General features: G+C 40.9%; 1 protein-coding gene across 20 annotated transcripts in view; it reads right to left on the bottom strand.

The window, feature by feature from the left end:
- Positions 1 to 15418, bottom strand: part of UBAP2 (ubiquitin associated protein 2) — a 126459-nt gene that overhangs the window by 70259 nt on the left and 40782 nt on the right. For 16 of the 20 annotated variants that reach the window (XM_063714167.1, XM_063714152.1, XM_063714162.1 and 13 more), the window contains 2 exons: positions 5475 to 5552; positions 2916 to 3026 (listed from right to left, as the gene is read on the bottom strand). In XM_063714167.1, coding sequence (XP_063570237.1) covers positions 2916 to 3026; positions 5475 to 5552 — 189 coding nt within the window. Of the gene's footprint in view, positions 1 to 2915; positions 3029 to 5474; positions 5553 to 15418 lie in introns of those variants that run through there. The other 4 variants (XM_063714154.1, XM_063714165.1, XM_009244336.4 and 1 more) reach the window with 2 other exon arrangements.

The following is a 15418-nucleotide window of genomic DNA, read 5'->3' as shown; positions in this document are numbered from 1 at the left end:
AGTGTTTATATTCTGTCAACCCTACTCCAATTAACTCTATCTCAGTCAAGGGAAGATAATCAAAGCTGTTTAGCCACGGGTGCTGGCAGATGGCAACTAGGTAAGAGATAAGGCAAACAGTATGAGAGACAAGATGTACCAGAGAATGGTCCTCAACAAACCAGGGTTTCAAAGACTCCCTCCAGCCTGAGCAACATAGAAACACAGAGACCCCCTAACTCTACAAAATATAAAAATAATTGGCCAAGCATAGTGGCATGCGCCTGTGGTCCCGGCTACTCGGCAGGCTGGAGGATGGCATAAGCCCGGGAGGTCGAGGCTGTAGTAAACCATGATGGCACCACTGCACTCTAGCCTGGGCAATTGAGTGAGACCCTGTCTTAATAAAAAACCCAAAACGCCAAACAAGTAAAACAAAGACTTTCCCTCTACTTCCGTCCCCCACAGCCCACTCAGCCCTGAACGAGTAAGTATTCTTTCACAACTATATTCAGAACTTCATTTGCTATTTTCTTATCTTTGAAGAAAACAAGAAGTCAGATATAGCCCACACTATAAAATCGTTCAAGAGGTAACCAAAGAGGTGTTCTTCATGAAAAATTCAGCTTTGCTTTCTTTCTTTTTTTTTTTTTTTTTTTTTTTTGAGACCGAGTCTTGCACTGTCGCCCGGGCTGGAGTGCAATGCCGCGATCTCGGCTCACTGCAACCTCCGCTTCCCAGTTCAAGCGATTCTCCTGCCTCAGCCACCTGAGTAGCTGGGATTACAGGCGCCCACCACCACACCTGGCTAATTTTTTGTATTTTTAGTAGACATGGGGTTTCGCCATGTTGGCCAGGCTGGTCTCGAACTCCCGACCTCGTGATCTGCCCACCTAGGCCTCCCAAAGTGCTGGGATTACAGGCGTGAGCCGCAGTGCCCAGCCAGTCTTACTTTCTAATACATAGCCCAGAACCGGCTCCTTCAGGTTCGGTCCCAAATGAGGAGGGGGTGTTAAAACTCAAAACAGAAAGAGAAAACTGGACATTTAAGACTTAAAAATTCACCAAACTACCAGAGAAAAGGAATTAAATCTGCTGGAGCTAAAGGAAAGGCAACAAAAAATAGTGTCTGGACTTATCTCTACCATAAAAAGATCCAAAAAGATCCTCTCCAGTGAACAATTCGGATTATTTTGTCTATTCCCAAAGATTTTTCTTTTCTTTTTTTTTTTTTCCCTAAACAAAGAGGGCAGTGAGGTTCTTCAGTTCACTTTGAAAATAACTGAAAGCCACTCTCTGCTGTACCCATTAGCAATAAGGTAAACAGATCCTCCATATTTTGCAAAACCCAGGATACTTATTCCCAGGTCAGTAAACAAAAACTATTCAAAATTTTAATTTATCATTTAATATGGTTTTCTCAAAAAAAAATCACAAATTTGGTGGTTTGTCTTGTGTACCAGTGTTCTCTTACATGGAATTTTACCAACAATTACTGCTACACTCAAACAGTGAAATCTTTTCCACATTAATTTTTACTCTAAAAGAATTCATTCTCTTTGTTTCACATCAACTAAAAAGATAGTCATTTTAGCTTTCAGTTTCTCAGAGTTCATTTTTGTATTTCTTGCACCTAATGCAGCATGACCCTAAAATGAGACTTCAATTAAATATGAACACTGACACGGTCAGTTTGTTTTAAATTTTCCAAGGAAAGGCAGTTATTGATGTGTTCATCTTTGTATCCTCTTTTAGGTGAGTCATTTTTTTTTTAATCTACTCTAAAATAGTTTCCTCAATTTAAGAAACATAAACACAGGTCAGGTGTGGTGGCTCACACTTGTAATCCCAACACTTTGGGAGGCCGAGACGGGTGGATCACCTGAGGTCAGGAGTTTGAGAACAGTCTGGCCAACATGGCGAAACCCCGTCTCTACTAAAAATACAAAAATTAGCCGGGCATGGTGGCGCATGCCTGTAGTACTAGCTACTTGGGAGGCCGAGGCAAAAGAATCACTTGAATCTAAGAGACGGAGGTTGCAGTGAGTCAAGATTGCGCTACTGCACTCCAGCCTGGGTGGCAGAGTGAGGCTCCGTCTCAAAAAAATAAATATATATATATATACATTAAATATATATATATATATTTATATATTATTAAACAAACATTATAAATATTGTATATAATATATATTTATACATTATTAAATATTATAAATGTTTCTATATTATTAAATATATTAAATAATTTATTTAAAATTAAAATTATTATTTAAAATTTAAAAATTAAATATTAAATATATATTTATAAATAAATAAATATTTATAAATAAATATATACATATGTATAAAAACTATATATAATATATAAATATAAATATATACACACAGCAAAATTTTAGGGCTCACAAGTGCCTGGTGTAGCTTTAGCTGTATCCTTCTTAAAATCCAAGGCCTGAGCTCATGAGCCTGCAAGCTCACCAAACTTAATCCAATATTTAAAAAAAAAAAAAAGAAAACTTAATATTCCACATAAGCAAATACATATACCAGCAAATCCCGGTTTTCTGTTATAATAGAGATGTAAGAAGTAATCAGAGGTGAGGACTGAGATGAAGAAACATAAGCAACAGAGCCAAGACATGCTTTTCAGGTGGGGGTGGTGAAAATATACACAGGCACAGAGATTTTTGGAAACTGTAAGGCTGGAGTAGATCAACAAGTTCTCTTTCAAGTCATCAGATTCTACGACTTCATGAAGAAACCATACATAACAAAAACAGTCTTTTCAGGTAATCGTTCTTTCTGGAACTTAAAACAAATATGGAATGGCACCATAATCCATTCCATCCCCACCCCCAACCAAGGTGAAGTTGAAAATGTGCTACGGAATTGGAGACAAATGTAAACAATGCAAATCAATTAATAATACTTACTGTGTCTGAATTCCCTTCCAGCAATATATTGATAGCTTTGTTCACATCTCCATTACAATCATGTAGGGCCACTATGCATTCATCCTGATTTTTCCCTGTCACTTCCATAAGCTAGTGAACATATCAGAAAATGGTTAGAGGCAACCAAAAACTGGCACTTGATATTAAGATTCTTCTATACAAATAATTACATAATCCTTCTACATGAAGATGGCCTCTTCTAGACTCTGAGTTTACAATGAGGACATGTTTACTTGTATTTTTGTGGCCATTCCATGCATGTCTTTTCACTAACACTGGTAGAATCTAACTACAAATCAATCTTCCTCCAAGTTGACCAAGGAGCAGATCATTAATCAGCAGCACATACATACGTACCAACATTCTCAGAATACCCAAGATCTAGTATCTGAATAATCAAATTTAATTCAAGCACACAGGATTCCTAAATTTAAATATGAGGTGGAACTATATGAGTACACAGTCATCATTCATGGAAAATCCAATACAAATTTTTTGTCAGGGACAATATTCCACATGCTGGCTTTCACCATTTGGATTAGAACACTTCAAAGGCCAGCCGCAGTGGCTCACGACTATAATCAACACTTTGGGAGGCAGAGACAAGAGGATCGCTTGAGCCCAGGAGTTCGAGACTGGACAATATAGTGAGACCTCATCTTTACAAAAAATTAACCAAGCGTGGTGGTAGGAGGATTGCTTCAGCCCTGGAGGCGAAGATTGAAAATAAGCCATGATTGTGCCACTGCACTCTAGCACAGGAGACAGAGCAAGACCTTGTCTCCCCCCCCAAAAAAAAGAAGAAAAAATATCATTCCATATACATACTAAGTTATATAACACCCTAAAGTCTTACAAGTGGAATTCTGCTACTATCACAAAACACACTCCTAGACATATTTTCTCAAGGATCTTCAACATGGTGCCATGCTTGAAGTAATGATGAAAGAAACTCTTCAGTTTATTCTCATTAGTAAGGGATACTTGTTACTTAGCATTTGCATCGCTAGAACGATCACAGACTAGGCAAAATGCAGGTTTCTCAAGTATCAGTGAATAAACCTATGATTTAATATCTATTGCATTTTAACTACATTTAACTATTTTAACATGTACTAGTTGAAGTTCAAAACAGCTTGATCCCAACATATCAAGTGATTTGTCTATGGTCACAAAGGTAATTAATAGCAACGCCCATCTAGAACTCAGGCCTCCTGATCTCATAATCACAGCTCTCTGCACTACACCATTTGGCCTCCCTGCTTTCATCTTTTCATTTTATCAAGCAGCAAAAGTTCTGCATACTCTATAGCTTTCTGATGCTTCAGTCTTTGGATAGCTACTAATAAATGTCTCATTTTTATCAATGATCTGTACTAAGTGAATGCCTGCAACATACAATTTTTAAGACACACAGTCAACATCAAAATTTCCCCAGTGATCAGATTACTGACAGACAGAACTAAAATTAGAACTTAAACCTCTGAACTCCTGGGCCAGTGTTCTATCTATACTATTCAGATAAAAGGCAATGTAATATATAGAAGTATATCTCAAACTGTATGAAGATCTCATTCCAGAGAAAGAAATCTATGATTTCTTGTAAGACAAAATAAGATTTCATTGTGAGACCTTTACTCCAAAGAACAATTATTAGACGACATCTACCAAGAGTTGGTATATCTGGCACTGAGGTAGGGGTTACAGCTTGATTTCTAGAATCTTGATGAGAAAGGGTCAGCAAAGAAAAGTTGGAAATTAAGATTAGGGTATCAAAAATACCTCTTATTAAAGTTCGAAATGAAGACATTGCCCTAAAATTTAATTTTATACTTTTCCAGCAAGAGTATGAAATCACAACCATGTTTGAAATGGCAATTCAGGCCAGTAATCCTGTAATCCCAGCACTCTGGGAGGCCAAGGCAGATTGCTTGAGCCCAGGAGTTCAAGACTAGCCTAGGCAACACTGCAGGACTCTGTCTCTACAAATATTTTAAAAATTAGCTGGGCATGGTGATGAACATCTGTCATCATAGCTACTCAGGAGACTGAGGCAGCAGGATAGCATGAGCCTAGGAGTTTGAGGCTGCAGTGAACTATGACAGCACCACTGCACTACAGCCTGGGCAACAGAGTGAGACCATGTCTCTATGGAAAAAAAAATTTTTTAAAGGTAATTCAGTTCATCTCTAACATTAAACAAAATTCCCAGAGACTGTGCCAAATGTTAGATATACTTCCTATGCACAGGTAGTGGAAAATCTCAGTGTGCTTACAGAAATGTCTGGTTCAGTGTTCACATGTAAACACTAGTAACTCAGAAAGACTGTATTGTAAGGTAGGTGAACGTATTCAATTCCTTCACTTGCCCACCAGTAAAGATATTTTTAATCACAAGTCCAAAATCCAACACACAGATTTCAGGTGAGACTAGAAGCTCGAAGTAATACTTTAAAACAAAAATCTTTACTGAAATTATCTTTTTAAGCACAATCAAAATAGATTAAAAAATGATGATATCCTTTGCCAGGAACATACCTGCTTAACTTTAGCTTCAAAATCTGAATCATTCTTATCAAAGATCACTTGAGCGAGACGCATCTGTTCAGCCGTTGCCTGGAAAGTACATACAATTGTTAAGGATTTGAACACCAAAAGCATAAGTTAGATTCCAAAATCTGGGTCAAATAGATAAGGCTCTCAAGCACTAGAAATACTAAGTAACAACAAATAAAAGACCCTGAATTTAGGCCTCTCAACCATATATAACCTGTTCCCACAGGAAAAATAAGCATCAAATTAATAACATAAAGGAACCATTCCTTTGACCAAATGACCTAAAGCTACTGTTCACCTTAACCGGCCATTGACTTACTTGAATTTTCTTTCCCTTGGTAGAGTGGGGGAAATCAGCTCAAGAGAAAGCAGAACAACAAAAAATAATGAAATCTTGGCAGGGCATGGTGGCTCATGCCTTTGGGAAGCCAAGGTAGAAGAACTGCTTGAGCCCAGGAGTTCGAAATTAGCCTGGGCAACATAGAGAGACCCTGTCTCTATTTAATTTTTAAAAAGATTAAAAAAAAAAAAAAGGCTTAAAAAGTAATGAAATCTTTAGAGGTAGTTGGTAGGCAAAAAATAATAAAAGAAAAAATAAAAGGGAACGCAAACAACTGACCAGACACAGGCTTTGAACTTTGTGTCAAAAAAGCTCTGTTGTCAGGTCTAAAAAGGTATGCTGGTCAGTTCTGAAGAAAAAAAGTTGTATTTAGCTAAATTAAAAATATTTTTAAAGTTACTTTATCTTTTTTATACACAATAATTTTGTTCTTCTAAGAGACAGGGTTTCACTATGTTGCCCAGGCTGGTCTTGAACTCCTGGGCTCAAGTGATCCTCCCACCTCAGCCTCCCAAAGTGCTGGGATTACAGGCCTGAGCCACTGCGTCTGGCAAAAGTTACCCTCTTCATGATTTTTTTCTTTTTTTGAGATTGAGTCTCGTGCTGTTACCCTAGCTGGAGTGCAGTGCCGTGATCTTGACTCTGCAACCTCCACCTCCCAGGCTTAACCAATGCTCCTGCCTCAGCCTCCAGAGTAGCTGGGATTACAGAAATGCACTACCACGCCCAGCTAGTTTTCGTATTTTTAGTAGAGACGGGGTTTCACCATGTTGGCCACAATGGTCTCAAACTCCTGACCTCGGGTGATCCACCTGCCTCGGCCTCCCAAAGTGCTGGGATTACAGGCGTTGGGCCACCACGCCTGGCCTAAATCACAATTTCATTAAGTTTTTATGTATGTATGTATGTATGTATGTATGTATTTTGAGATGGAGTCTCACTCTGTTGCCCAGGCTGGAGTATGTATGTATGTATGTATGTATGTATTTTGAGATGGAGTCTCACTCTGTCGCCCAGGCTGGAGTGCACTGGCATGATCTTGGCTCACTGCAACCTCTGCCGCCCAGGTTCAAGCAATTCTCCTGCCTCAGCCTCCTGAGTTGCTGGGATTACAGGCACCTGTCACTGCGCCCAGCTGTAATTATTTAATTTTTTAAAGGTAGGGTCTCATTCTGTCCCCTCAGACTGCAGTGTAGTGATGCCATCATAGCTCACTGCAGCCTCCAACTCCTAAGTTCAAGAGATCCTGCCACCTCAGCCTCCCATGTAGCTTGGACTACAGGTGCGCACCACCACATCTGGCTATTTGCAGAAAAACTTCTAGTTACTTTTGTCACTCAAAATATTTTTTCAATCATATTACTGACTGAAGTTTCGTTTTCTGATGTTTTTAGCAACAAAAAATCAGAAAAGTTCTAAAGAAAGTTATTCTTCTGTGGAGTGACTTTGTAATGTGCCAGTCTGGTTTCTTAGTTTTAACGAAGGTACCATAATTATTACAACAGGGAAATTAGGTGAGGAATATACAGGAACAATCTGTATCATCTCTGTACAACAGTCTATTAAATCTAAAATTACTCCAAAATAGTTTAAGTTGCCTTGTTAACCAAGTCTATACTAACTCCCAACACATATTTAAAAAGCTGAACAGTTTACAAAAACATCTTAGAGGAAGAAAAGCCATAAGGAACTAATAAACAGCTTTTATTCTCAGTTTTTTATATACACTCATTTCAAATAATCTTGACTAAAGTGGGATAAGTGGGAGTTGTTGACATTTTTTGCATTTTAAAGCACTTTTCAAAAGGCCTTTCCAGGCCATGTGGGTGGGTGATTATACAAACTCCAGGGGCTTTGGCCTGTTCATCCCAACCTGTGCCTGCTGAGACCTCAGTTTAACTGCTGCAGTACTGCTACGTTATACCCAAAAAGAGACTGGTACAGAAATTCAGTGTCTACCCTTACTGAAAATCTTACCTCCATTGTTCCTTGTAAATGTAAGGACCTTACATATACTCTCACTATCCCTAAATCAGACAATCATTTTCCTGAATCATAACCAACCAAGAAGTTCCAGTGCCACAGCCAAGAGCACCATTGTTGTGATAACTAGATGAAGTAAAAGGGAAAAGCAAAGGGAGAGATGGGTTTTTAAAAGATGGCATTTCCACATTATACATTTGGGTTTGGAGTAATGACAACTTGTTATGAACTGTTAAAGTCAAAAATATAGAGAGAAACAAATCTCTAAGTAAAAAAGCTTTTATTTGGGAAGAATATATAAGTAGGATTGCAATCCAGGACATACATACATACACATACTAGGGTAGCCTCCAGTGTGTCCAAAGAACACAAAGAAGGTTGGGAGTTTTATTAGAAAAAGAAATGTGGCCTACTGTTTTGAAAGAAAACTCACTGGAACTACTAAAGCTTTTGGGAGCTGGTAAGCTCTGATTGGCGAGTGAACACGGTTGGTAAAACTACACTTAGAGTCACAAGAGTTCATCTCAACAGCTAGTAGGTAAAACTGGATTTAAGGTTACAGCATGTCATTGTGGCAGCTGGCTTGCAATATAATCTCTGGGCAAGTGCTTTGTGCCCCAAGCACTTCTTTACCGTAACCTTTGGTCCATTGACTCTAAATTTAGTTGGGTATGACAAGATAACTCCAATTCATATAATCAATTTTCACAAAATGAAAGTAGACTGTTGGTGTCCCTGTTGCAAGAAGCCTGTATGAAGAGTTTGCCCGTTTTCCCTAATACTATTATTTTCTGCTCCCTGTGTTTCAACCCTAAAAAATGTACCATACTCATTATCCAGCAGATTCAGGTAGCCTTGTTCCAATCCAAGCACCACTGATGTTCATCCCTTCCCATCATTACAGTTTCTTAAATTATAAGCTTTACATGTCAAACACAAGAAAAATTGAAAAATCCATAATGTGACCATCTAACACCAAAACTATTTATGTATTTGGTATTTATATTTTTTCATTAAAAAAAAAACAGGATTACACTCTGTGTTGGAATGCAGTGGCACAATCACAGCTCACCAAGGCCTCGACCTCCCAGGCTCAAGCACTCCTCTGACCTCAGCCTCCTGAGTAGCAACCATGGCAGCCACCATGCCTGGCTAATTTGTTGTTGCTGTTGTTTTGGTAAAGACAAGGTCTCACTGTGTTGCCCATGCTAGTCTCAAACTCCTGAACTCAAGCAATCCTCCTACTTCTGCCTCCCAAAGAGCTGGAATTATAGGCATGAGCCACCATACCTGGCTATTTTCCTTTTATCAAAAACAGAATACTTAACATACTACCATGTAGAATCACTCACACACACAATTTATTATGAATATCTATATCACATTTAATGGTACATGACAATCCACTGCATAGGTGCTACTTTTTTTTTTTTTTTTTGAGATAGAGTCTCGTTCTGTCGCCCAGGCTGGAGTGCAGTGGCGCAATATCGGCTCACTGCAACCTCCACCTCCCAGGTTCAAGCGATTCTCCTGCCTCAGCCTCCTGAATAGCTAGGATTACAGGCGCACGCCACCACGCCTGGCTAATTTTTGTATTTTTAGTAGAGACCAGGTTTCACAATGTTGGTCAGGCTGGTCTCGAACTCCTGACCTCATGATCCGCCCACCTCGGCCTCCCAAAGTGCTGGGATTACAGGCGTGAGCCACCTGCCCAGCCTTACATTTTTTTTTAAGCTAGGGTTTCACTGTGTTGGCCAGGCTGGAGTGCAGTGGCACAATCAGTGCTCACTACAGCTGCCTCCAAAGCTCAAGCAATCTTCCCACCTCACGCACTCCACCCCCCACAATTTCCCCCAATAGCTGGGAATACAGGCGCACAACACGACACCTGGTTAATGTTTTGTTTTTAGTACAAACAAGGTTCCGCCATGTTGCCCAGATTAATATTGAACTCCCAAGCTTAAGCAATTCCTCTGCCTCAGCCTCCCAAAGCGCTAGGATTACAGGTGTAAACCACAGTGCCCAGCCTATATCTTTCTTACTCTGCAAATATTTATTACTACTAAAACACTGCCAGAGATCCATTCTTTTCTTTCATTTTTTGTTTTTTGTTTTTTGTTTTTTGTTTTTTTTGAGATGAAGTCTCCCTCTGTTGCTTTGCAGTAGCATGCTCTCGGCTCACTGCAACCTCCGCCTCTTAGGTTCAAACAATTTTCATGCTTGGGACTACAGGCATGCCACCACGCCCTGCTAATTTTTGGTTTTGGTAGAGACGGGGTTTCACCATGTTGGTCAGGCTGGTCTTGAACTTCTGACCTCGAGTGACCTGCCCACCTTGGCCATCCAAAGTGCTGGGATTACAGGTATGTACCACTGTGGCAGGCCGAGGTCCATTCTTATACCCAAATCTGTACATACATCAAAGATAGCTTTTTTTTTTTTTTTTTTTTTTTTTGAGACAGTCTTGCTCTGCTGCTCAGGCTGGAGTGCAGTGGGGTGATCGTGGCTCACTGCAACCTTGCCTCCCAGGTTCAAGGGATTCTCTGCAACCTCTGCTTCCCAGGTTCAAGCGATTCTCTGGCCTCAGCCTCCCCAGTAGCTGAGATTACAGGTGTTCGCCACCACACCTGGCTAATTTTTACTATTTTTAGTACAGATGCAGTTTCACCATGTTATTCGGGCTGGTCTTGAACTCTTGACCTTAAATGACCCTCCTGCCTTGCCCTCCCAAAGTGCTGGGATTACAGGCATGAGCCACCACACACGGCCAAAGATAGATTTCTTTTCTTTTGCTTTTTTGAGACAGTGTTTCACTCTTGTTGCCCAGGCTGGAGTGCAGTGGTGCAATCTTGGCTCACTGCAACCTTTACCTCCCAGGTTCAAGCAATTCTAGTGTCTCAGCCTCTCGAATAGCTGGGATTACAGGCACATGCCACAATGCCCGGCTAATTTTTGTATTTTTAGTAGAGACAGGGTTTCAACATGTTGGTCAGGCTGGTCTCAAACTCCTGACCTCAGGTGATCCGCCCACCTCGGCCTCCCAAAGTGCTGGGATTACAGGTATGAGCCACCGCACCCAGCCCCAAATATAGCTTTCTAATAATGAATACAAAGAGTAAAACTATAGGGTCAAAGAAATGTCTACCAGTGTTAAAAGGAGTTTAAAACCATCTCCACAAAAATGCTCTGCACAAAGGCTGTAAAGATATATACTCAACGAGCAGTAAATAAGAGAACCTGCCTCCTCAAAACCTTTCCCAAAATGGGCATAATGAACTTTTTAAAAAAGCTTTTAAAACTTTTTAATTACTTAAAATGGCCTATATTTGGTGTAATTTTTATTTCTTAGCTCACTATTAAGACTGCAAAACCTCATTTCTACAAAAAAACAGAAAAACTAGCCAAGTGTGGTGGTAAGTGCTGTAGTCCCAGCTACCCCAGAGGCTAAGGTGGGAAGATCACCTTAGCCCGAGGAGGTCAAGGTTGCAGTGAGCCTAGATGGCGCCACTGCACTCCAGCCTGTGTGACAGAACAACCTGGTCACAAAAAAAGGAAAAAAAAAAAAAGGCCGGGCGCGGTGGCTCACGCCTGTAATCCCAATACTTTGGGAGGCTGAGGCGGGCGGATCACGAGGTCAGGAGATCGAGACCACCCTGGCTAACATAGTGAAACCCCGTCTCTACTAAAAAGATACAAACAATTAGCCGGACACAGTGGCGGGTGCCTGTAGTCCTAGCTACTCGGGAGGCTGAGGCAGGAAAATGGCATGAACCCGGGAGGCGGAGCTTGCAGTGAGCCGAGATAACACCACTGCACTCCGGCCTGGGCAAAAGAGCGAGATTCTGTCTCAAAAAAAAAAAAAAAAAAGGAAAAAAAAAGTAAATTTTAAGGCTGGGCACAGTGACTCACGCCTATAATCCCAGCACTTTGGGAGGCTGAGTCAGGAGGAGACCAGCCTGGGCAACATAGTGAGACCCCCATCTCTATAAAACATTTAAAAATCAGACACTTCTTGCATCACCTTTTTCTCAAATCCCATTGAAAACAACAGCCGAGCATGGTAGCTCAGGCCTGTAATCCTAGCACTTTGGGAGGCCGAGGCAGGTGGATCACTTGAGGTCAGGAGTTCAAGACCAGCCTGGCCAACATGGTGAAGCCCCGTCTACACTAAAAATACGAAAATTAGCAGTGCGTGGTGGCACAAGCCTGAAATCCCAGCTACTCAGGAGGTTGAAGCATAAGAATCATTTGAACCCGAGAGGCGGAGGTTGCAGTGAGCTGAAATCGTGCCACTGTACTCCAGCCTGGGCAGCAGAATGAAACTGTGTCTCAAGAAAAAAAAAAAAAAAAAAAAAAATTAGCCAGGCATGGTGGCGCATACCTATAGTCTCAGCTACCTGGAAGGCTGAGGTGCAAGAATCACTTGAACCTGGGAGGCAGAGGGTACAGCGAGCCTATATCGTACCATTGCACTCCAGCCCGGAAGCCAGGGCAAGACCCTGTCTCGAAAAAAAAAAAAAAAAAAAAAAAAAAAATCTGATAAAAGAATAACATATCTCTAAGTTTTTCTATTTCTTCTTTAAATTACAGAATTCAAGAAATAATTATTTAAAGAAAGTCCTATCACATATGAAAATGGAGTCTAAACTACAAGGAATATAAAACTTAACAATTAATGCCTCAAGAATAACAGAGAATAAAACTGGGGAAATTTTTTTCCTATAAAAAGGAAATAAAAAGAGAAATGAAGAGATGAATAGGAATGGGAGAAAAGAAAGCAAAGTGTCAAACACTGAAGATAGGTAAAAGACAACCCAACTTAAAGCTATGGACAATAAGCCTCCAAAGAATAAAAATACAGTATAGATCCTTAAAACTAAAATTTAAGAAAAATGTCTGGAAAACAAATCAAAAAATGTATAAATATGTCAATGAAAATACACTGTACTTGAGAATATCAATCCCTAAATAATCAGTCCACACTAAGACATTCTTTAGTTTAAGAACTGGACTCTGGCCGGGCGTGGTGGCTCATGCCTATAATCCCAGCACTTTGGGAGGCTGAGGCGGGCAGATCACTTGAGGTCAGGAGTTCAAGACCAGCCTGGCCACCACAGTGAAACCCCATCTCTACTAAAAATACAAAAAAATTAGCCAGGCATGGTGGCATGCACCTGTAATCCCAGCTACTTGGAAAGCAGAAGCAGGAGAATCGCTTGAACCCGGGAAGCCAGAGGTTGCAGTGAGCTGAGATCACACCATTGCACTCCAGCCTGGGAGACAGGGTGAGACTCACCTCAAAAAGAAAAAAAAAAAAAAGAAGAAGAACTGGACTCTAAAAGAACAAACATCCACTGGACAACTAGGCAGAAATGTCAAGAGACATAGAAGAGAATGAAATTAGAATATCAACAAACTTCTCAAGAGCAATGCTTTGTGCAAGAAAAAATTAATATTTAAGATAGTCAGGTACAGCAGCTCACACCTGTAATTCCAGCACTTCAGAAGGCTGAGGCAGGCAGATTGCTTGAGCTCAGGCGTTTGAGACCAGCCTGTGCAACACAACAAAATCCTTTACAAAAAAATACAAAAATTAACCAGTGTGGTGGCATGCACCTGTGCTCCCAGCTACTCAAGAGGCTGAGGTAGGAGGATTATCTGAGCCCAGGAGGTCAAGGGAGAAGAGGGCAGTGAGCGTGACCGTGCCACTACACTCCAGTATGGGTGACAAAGTGAGACCTTGTCTCAAAAAAAAAAAAAAAAGATAACGTAAAGAAAATGTGGGCCTAGCACTTAGAGCCAACAAAACTGATGTTCTACTCAAGTATAAAAAGTATAAATTGCGAACAACATCAAACACAAGGAATATTGTTCTCATAATCCTTTCCAGAGGAATCAACAAAACCAATGGGTTCAGACAATCAAAACGACTAGAGAAACTGACTTAAGTATTGACAGTGACTACTAAACATATTATTTACTAAATGGCTAAAGGGGAAGCATATACTATATAATGAGTACCTAAACAATGTAGACAAAGTACAACTGTTTTGCTGTTGATTATAAAGGCTAATTTTTGTTGATTTTGCATCCTGCAACTTCACTGAATTCATTTCTCAGTTCTAACAGTTGTTTGGTGGAGTTTTTAGGTTTTTCTAAATACAATATGTCATCTATAAATAAGAATATAATGTGACTTCTTCCTTTGCAATCTAGACCCCTTTATTTCCTTCTCTTGCCTATTTGCTCTGGCTAGAACTTCTAGTACTCAAGTTAGGCCAGGTGCAGTGACTCACGCCTGTAATCCCAACACTTTGGGAGGCTGAGGAAGGCGGATCCCTTGAGCCTAAGAGTTTGAAACCAGCCCTGTGGGTAACTTGGTGAGACGCTGTCTCTACAAAAAATAAAACATTAGCCAGGTATGGAAGTGCGCACCAGTAGTCCCAGCTACCCGAGAGGCTGAGGCAGAAGGATCTCGAGCCTAGGGGGTCAAGGCTACAGTGAGCCATGTTCTCATCATTATATTCCAGCCTGCGTGACCCTGTCTCAAAAAAAAAAAAAAAAAATAGCCTTTATTATTTTGAGGTATGTTCCTTCCACACTCAGGTTGTTGATAATCTTTACCACAAAGGGATGTTGAATTTTTTCACATACATTTTTCAGCGTTTATTGAAATGATCATGTTTTTTGTCCCTGTTTTTTTTTTTTTTTTTGAGACTGAGTCTCGCTCTGTCGCCCAGGCTGGAGTGCAGTGGAGTGATCTCGGCCCACTGCAAGCTCTGCCTCTCCGATTCACGCCACTCTCCTGCCGCAGCCTCCCGAGTAGCTGGGACTACAGGCACCCGCCACCACGCCCAGCTAATTTTTTTTTTCATTTATAGTAGAGTCGGGGTTTCACCTTGTTAGCCAAGATGGTCTCTATCTCCTGACCTCGTGATGTGCCCGCCTCGGCCTCCCAAAGTGCTGCAATTTAGGCATAAGCCACCGCGCTGGCCTGTCCTTGTTTTTCTTAATGAGATGTATCCTGTTCATTGAGTTGCATATGCTGAACCATCCTACTGACACAATTATTTTAAAAGAGGGCCAGAGGCTGAGGCAGGAGAATCGCTCCAACCTGAGAGGCGAAGGTTGTAGTGAGCAGAGAACGCGCCACTGCACTCCAGCATGGCGACAGAGCAAGACTCGTCTCAAAAAACAAAAATACACATACAAATACAAAATTAGCCGGGCCGGGCATGGTGGCGCATGCCTGTAATCCCAGTTACTTGGGAGGCTGAGACAGGAAAACTGCTTGAACCCAAGAGGCGAAGGTTGCAGAGAGCTAAGATCGCGCCATTGCACTGCAGCATGGGCAACAAGAGCGAAACTCCATCCCAAAAAAAAAAAAAAAAAGTGGGACACAGGAAATGAGTAATTTTGGGATAATCTGATTCTACTACCTTCTGGTTCCCTTTGAACCAGGGTGGTGTGTGGAAGCAATAAGACATAACACAAAAGAAGTTAAAAACCCTGTCATCAGCTGGGTGCAGTAGCTCAGGCCTGTAATCTCAGCACTTTGGGAGGCTGAGGCAGACGGATCCCCTGAGGTCAGGAGTTCCAGACC

Source organism: Pongo abelii, chromosome 13, assembly GCF_028885655.2.
Source record: "Pongo abelii isolate AG06213 chromosome 13, NHGRI_mPonAbe1-v2.0_pri, whole genome shotgun sequence".
In the NCBI taxonomy this organism is placed as follows: Eukaryota; Metazoa; Chordata; class Mammalia; order Primates; family Hominidae; genus Pongo; species Pongo abelii.
Note: the sequence above shows the minus strand (reverse complement) of the source record. Positions and strands in the feature narration are given on the sequence as shown.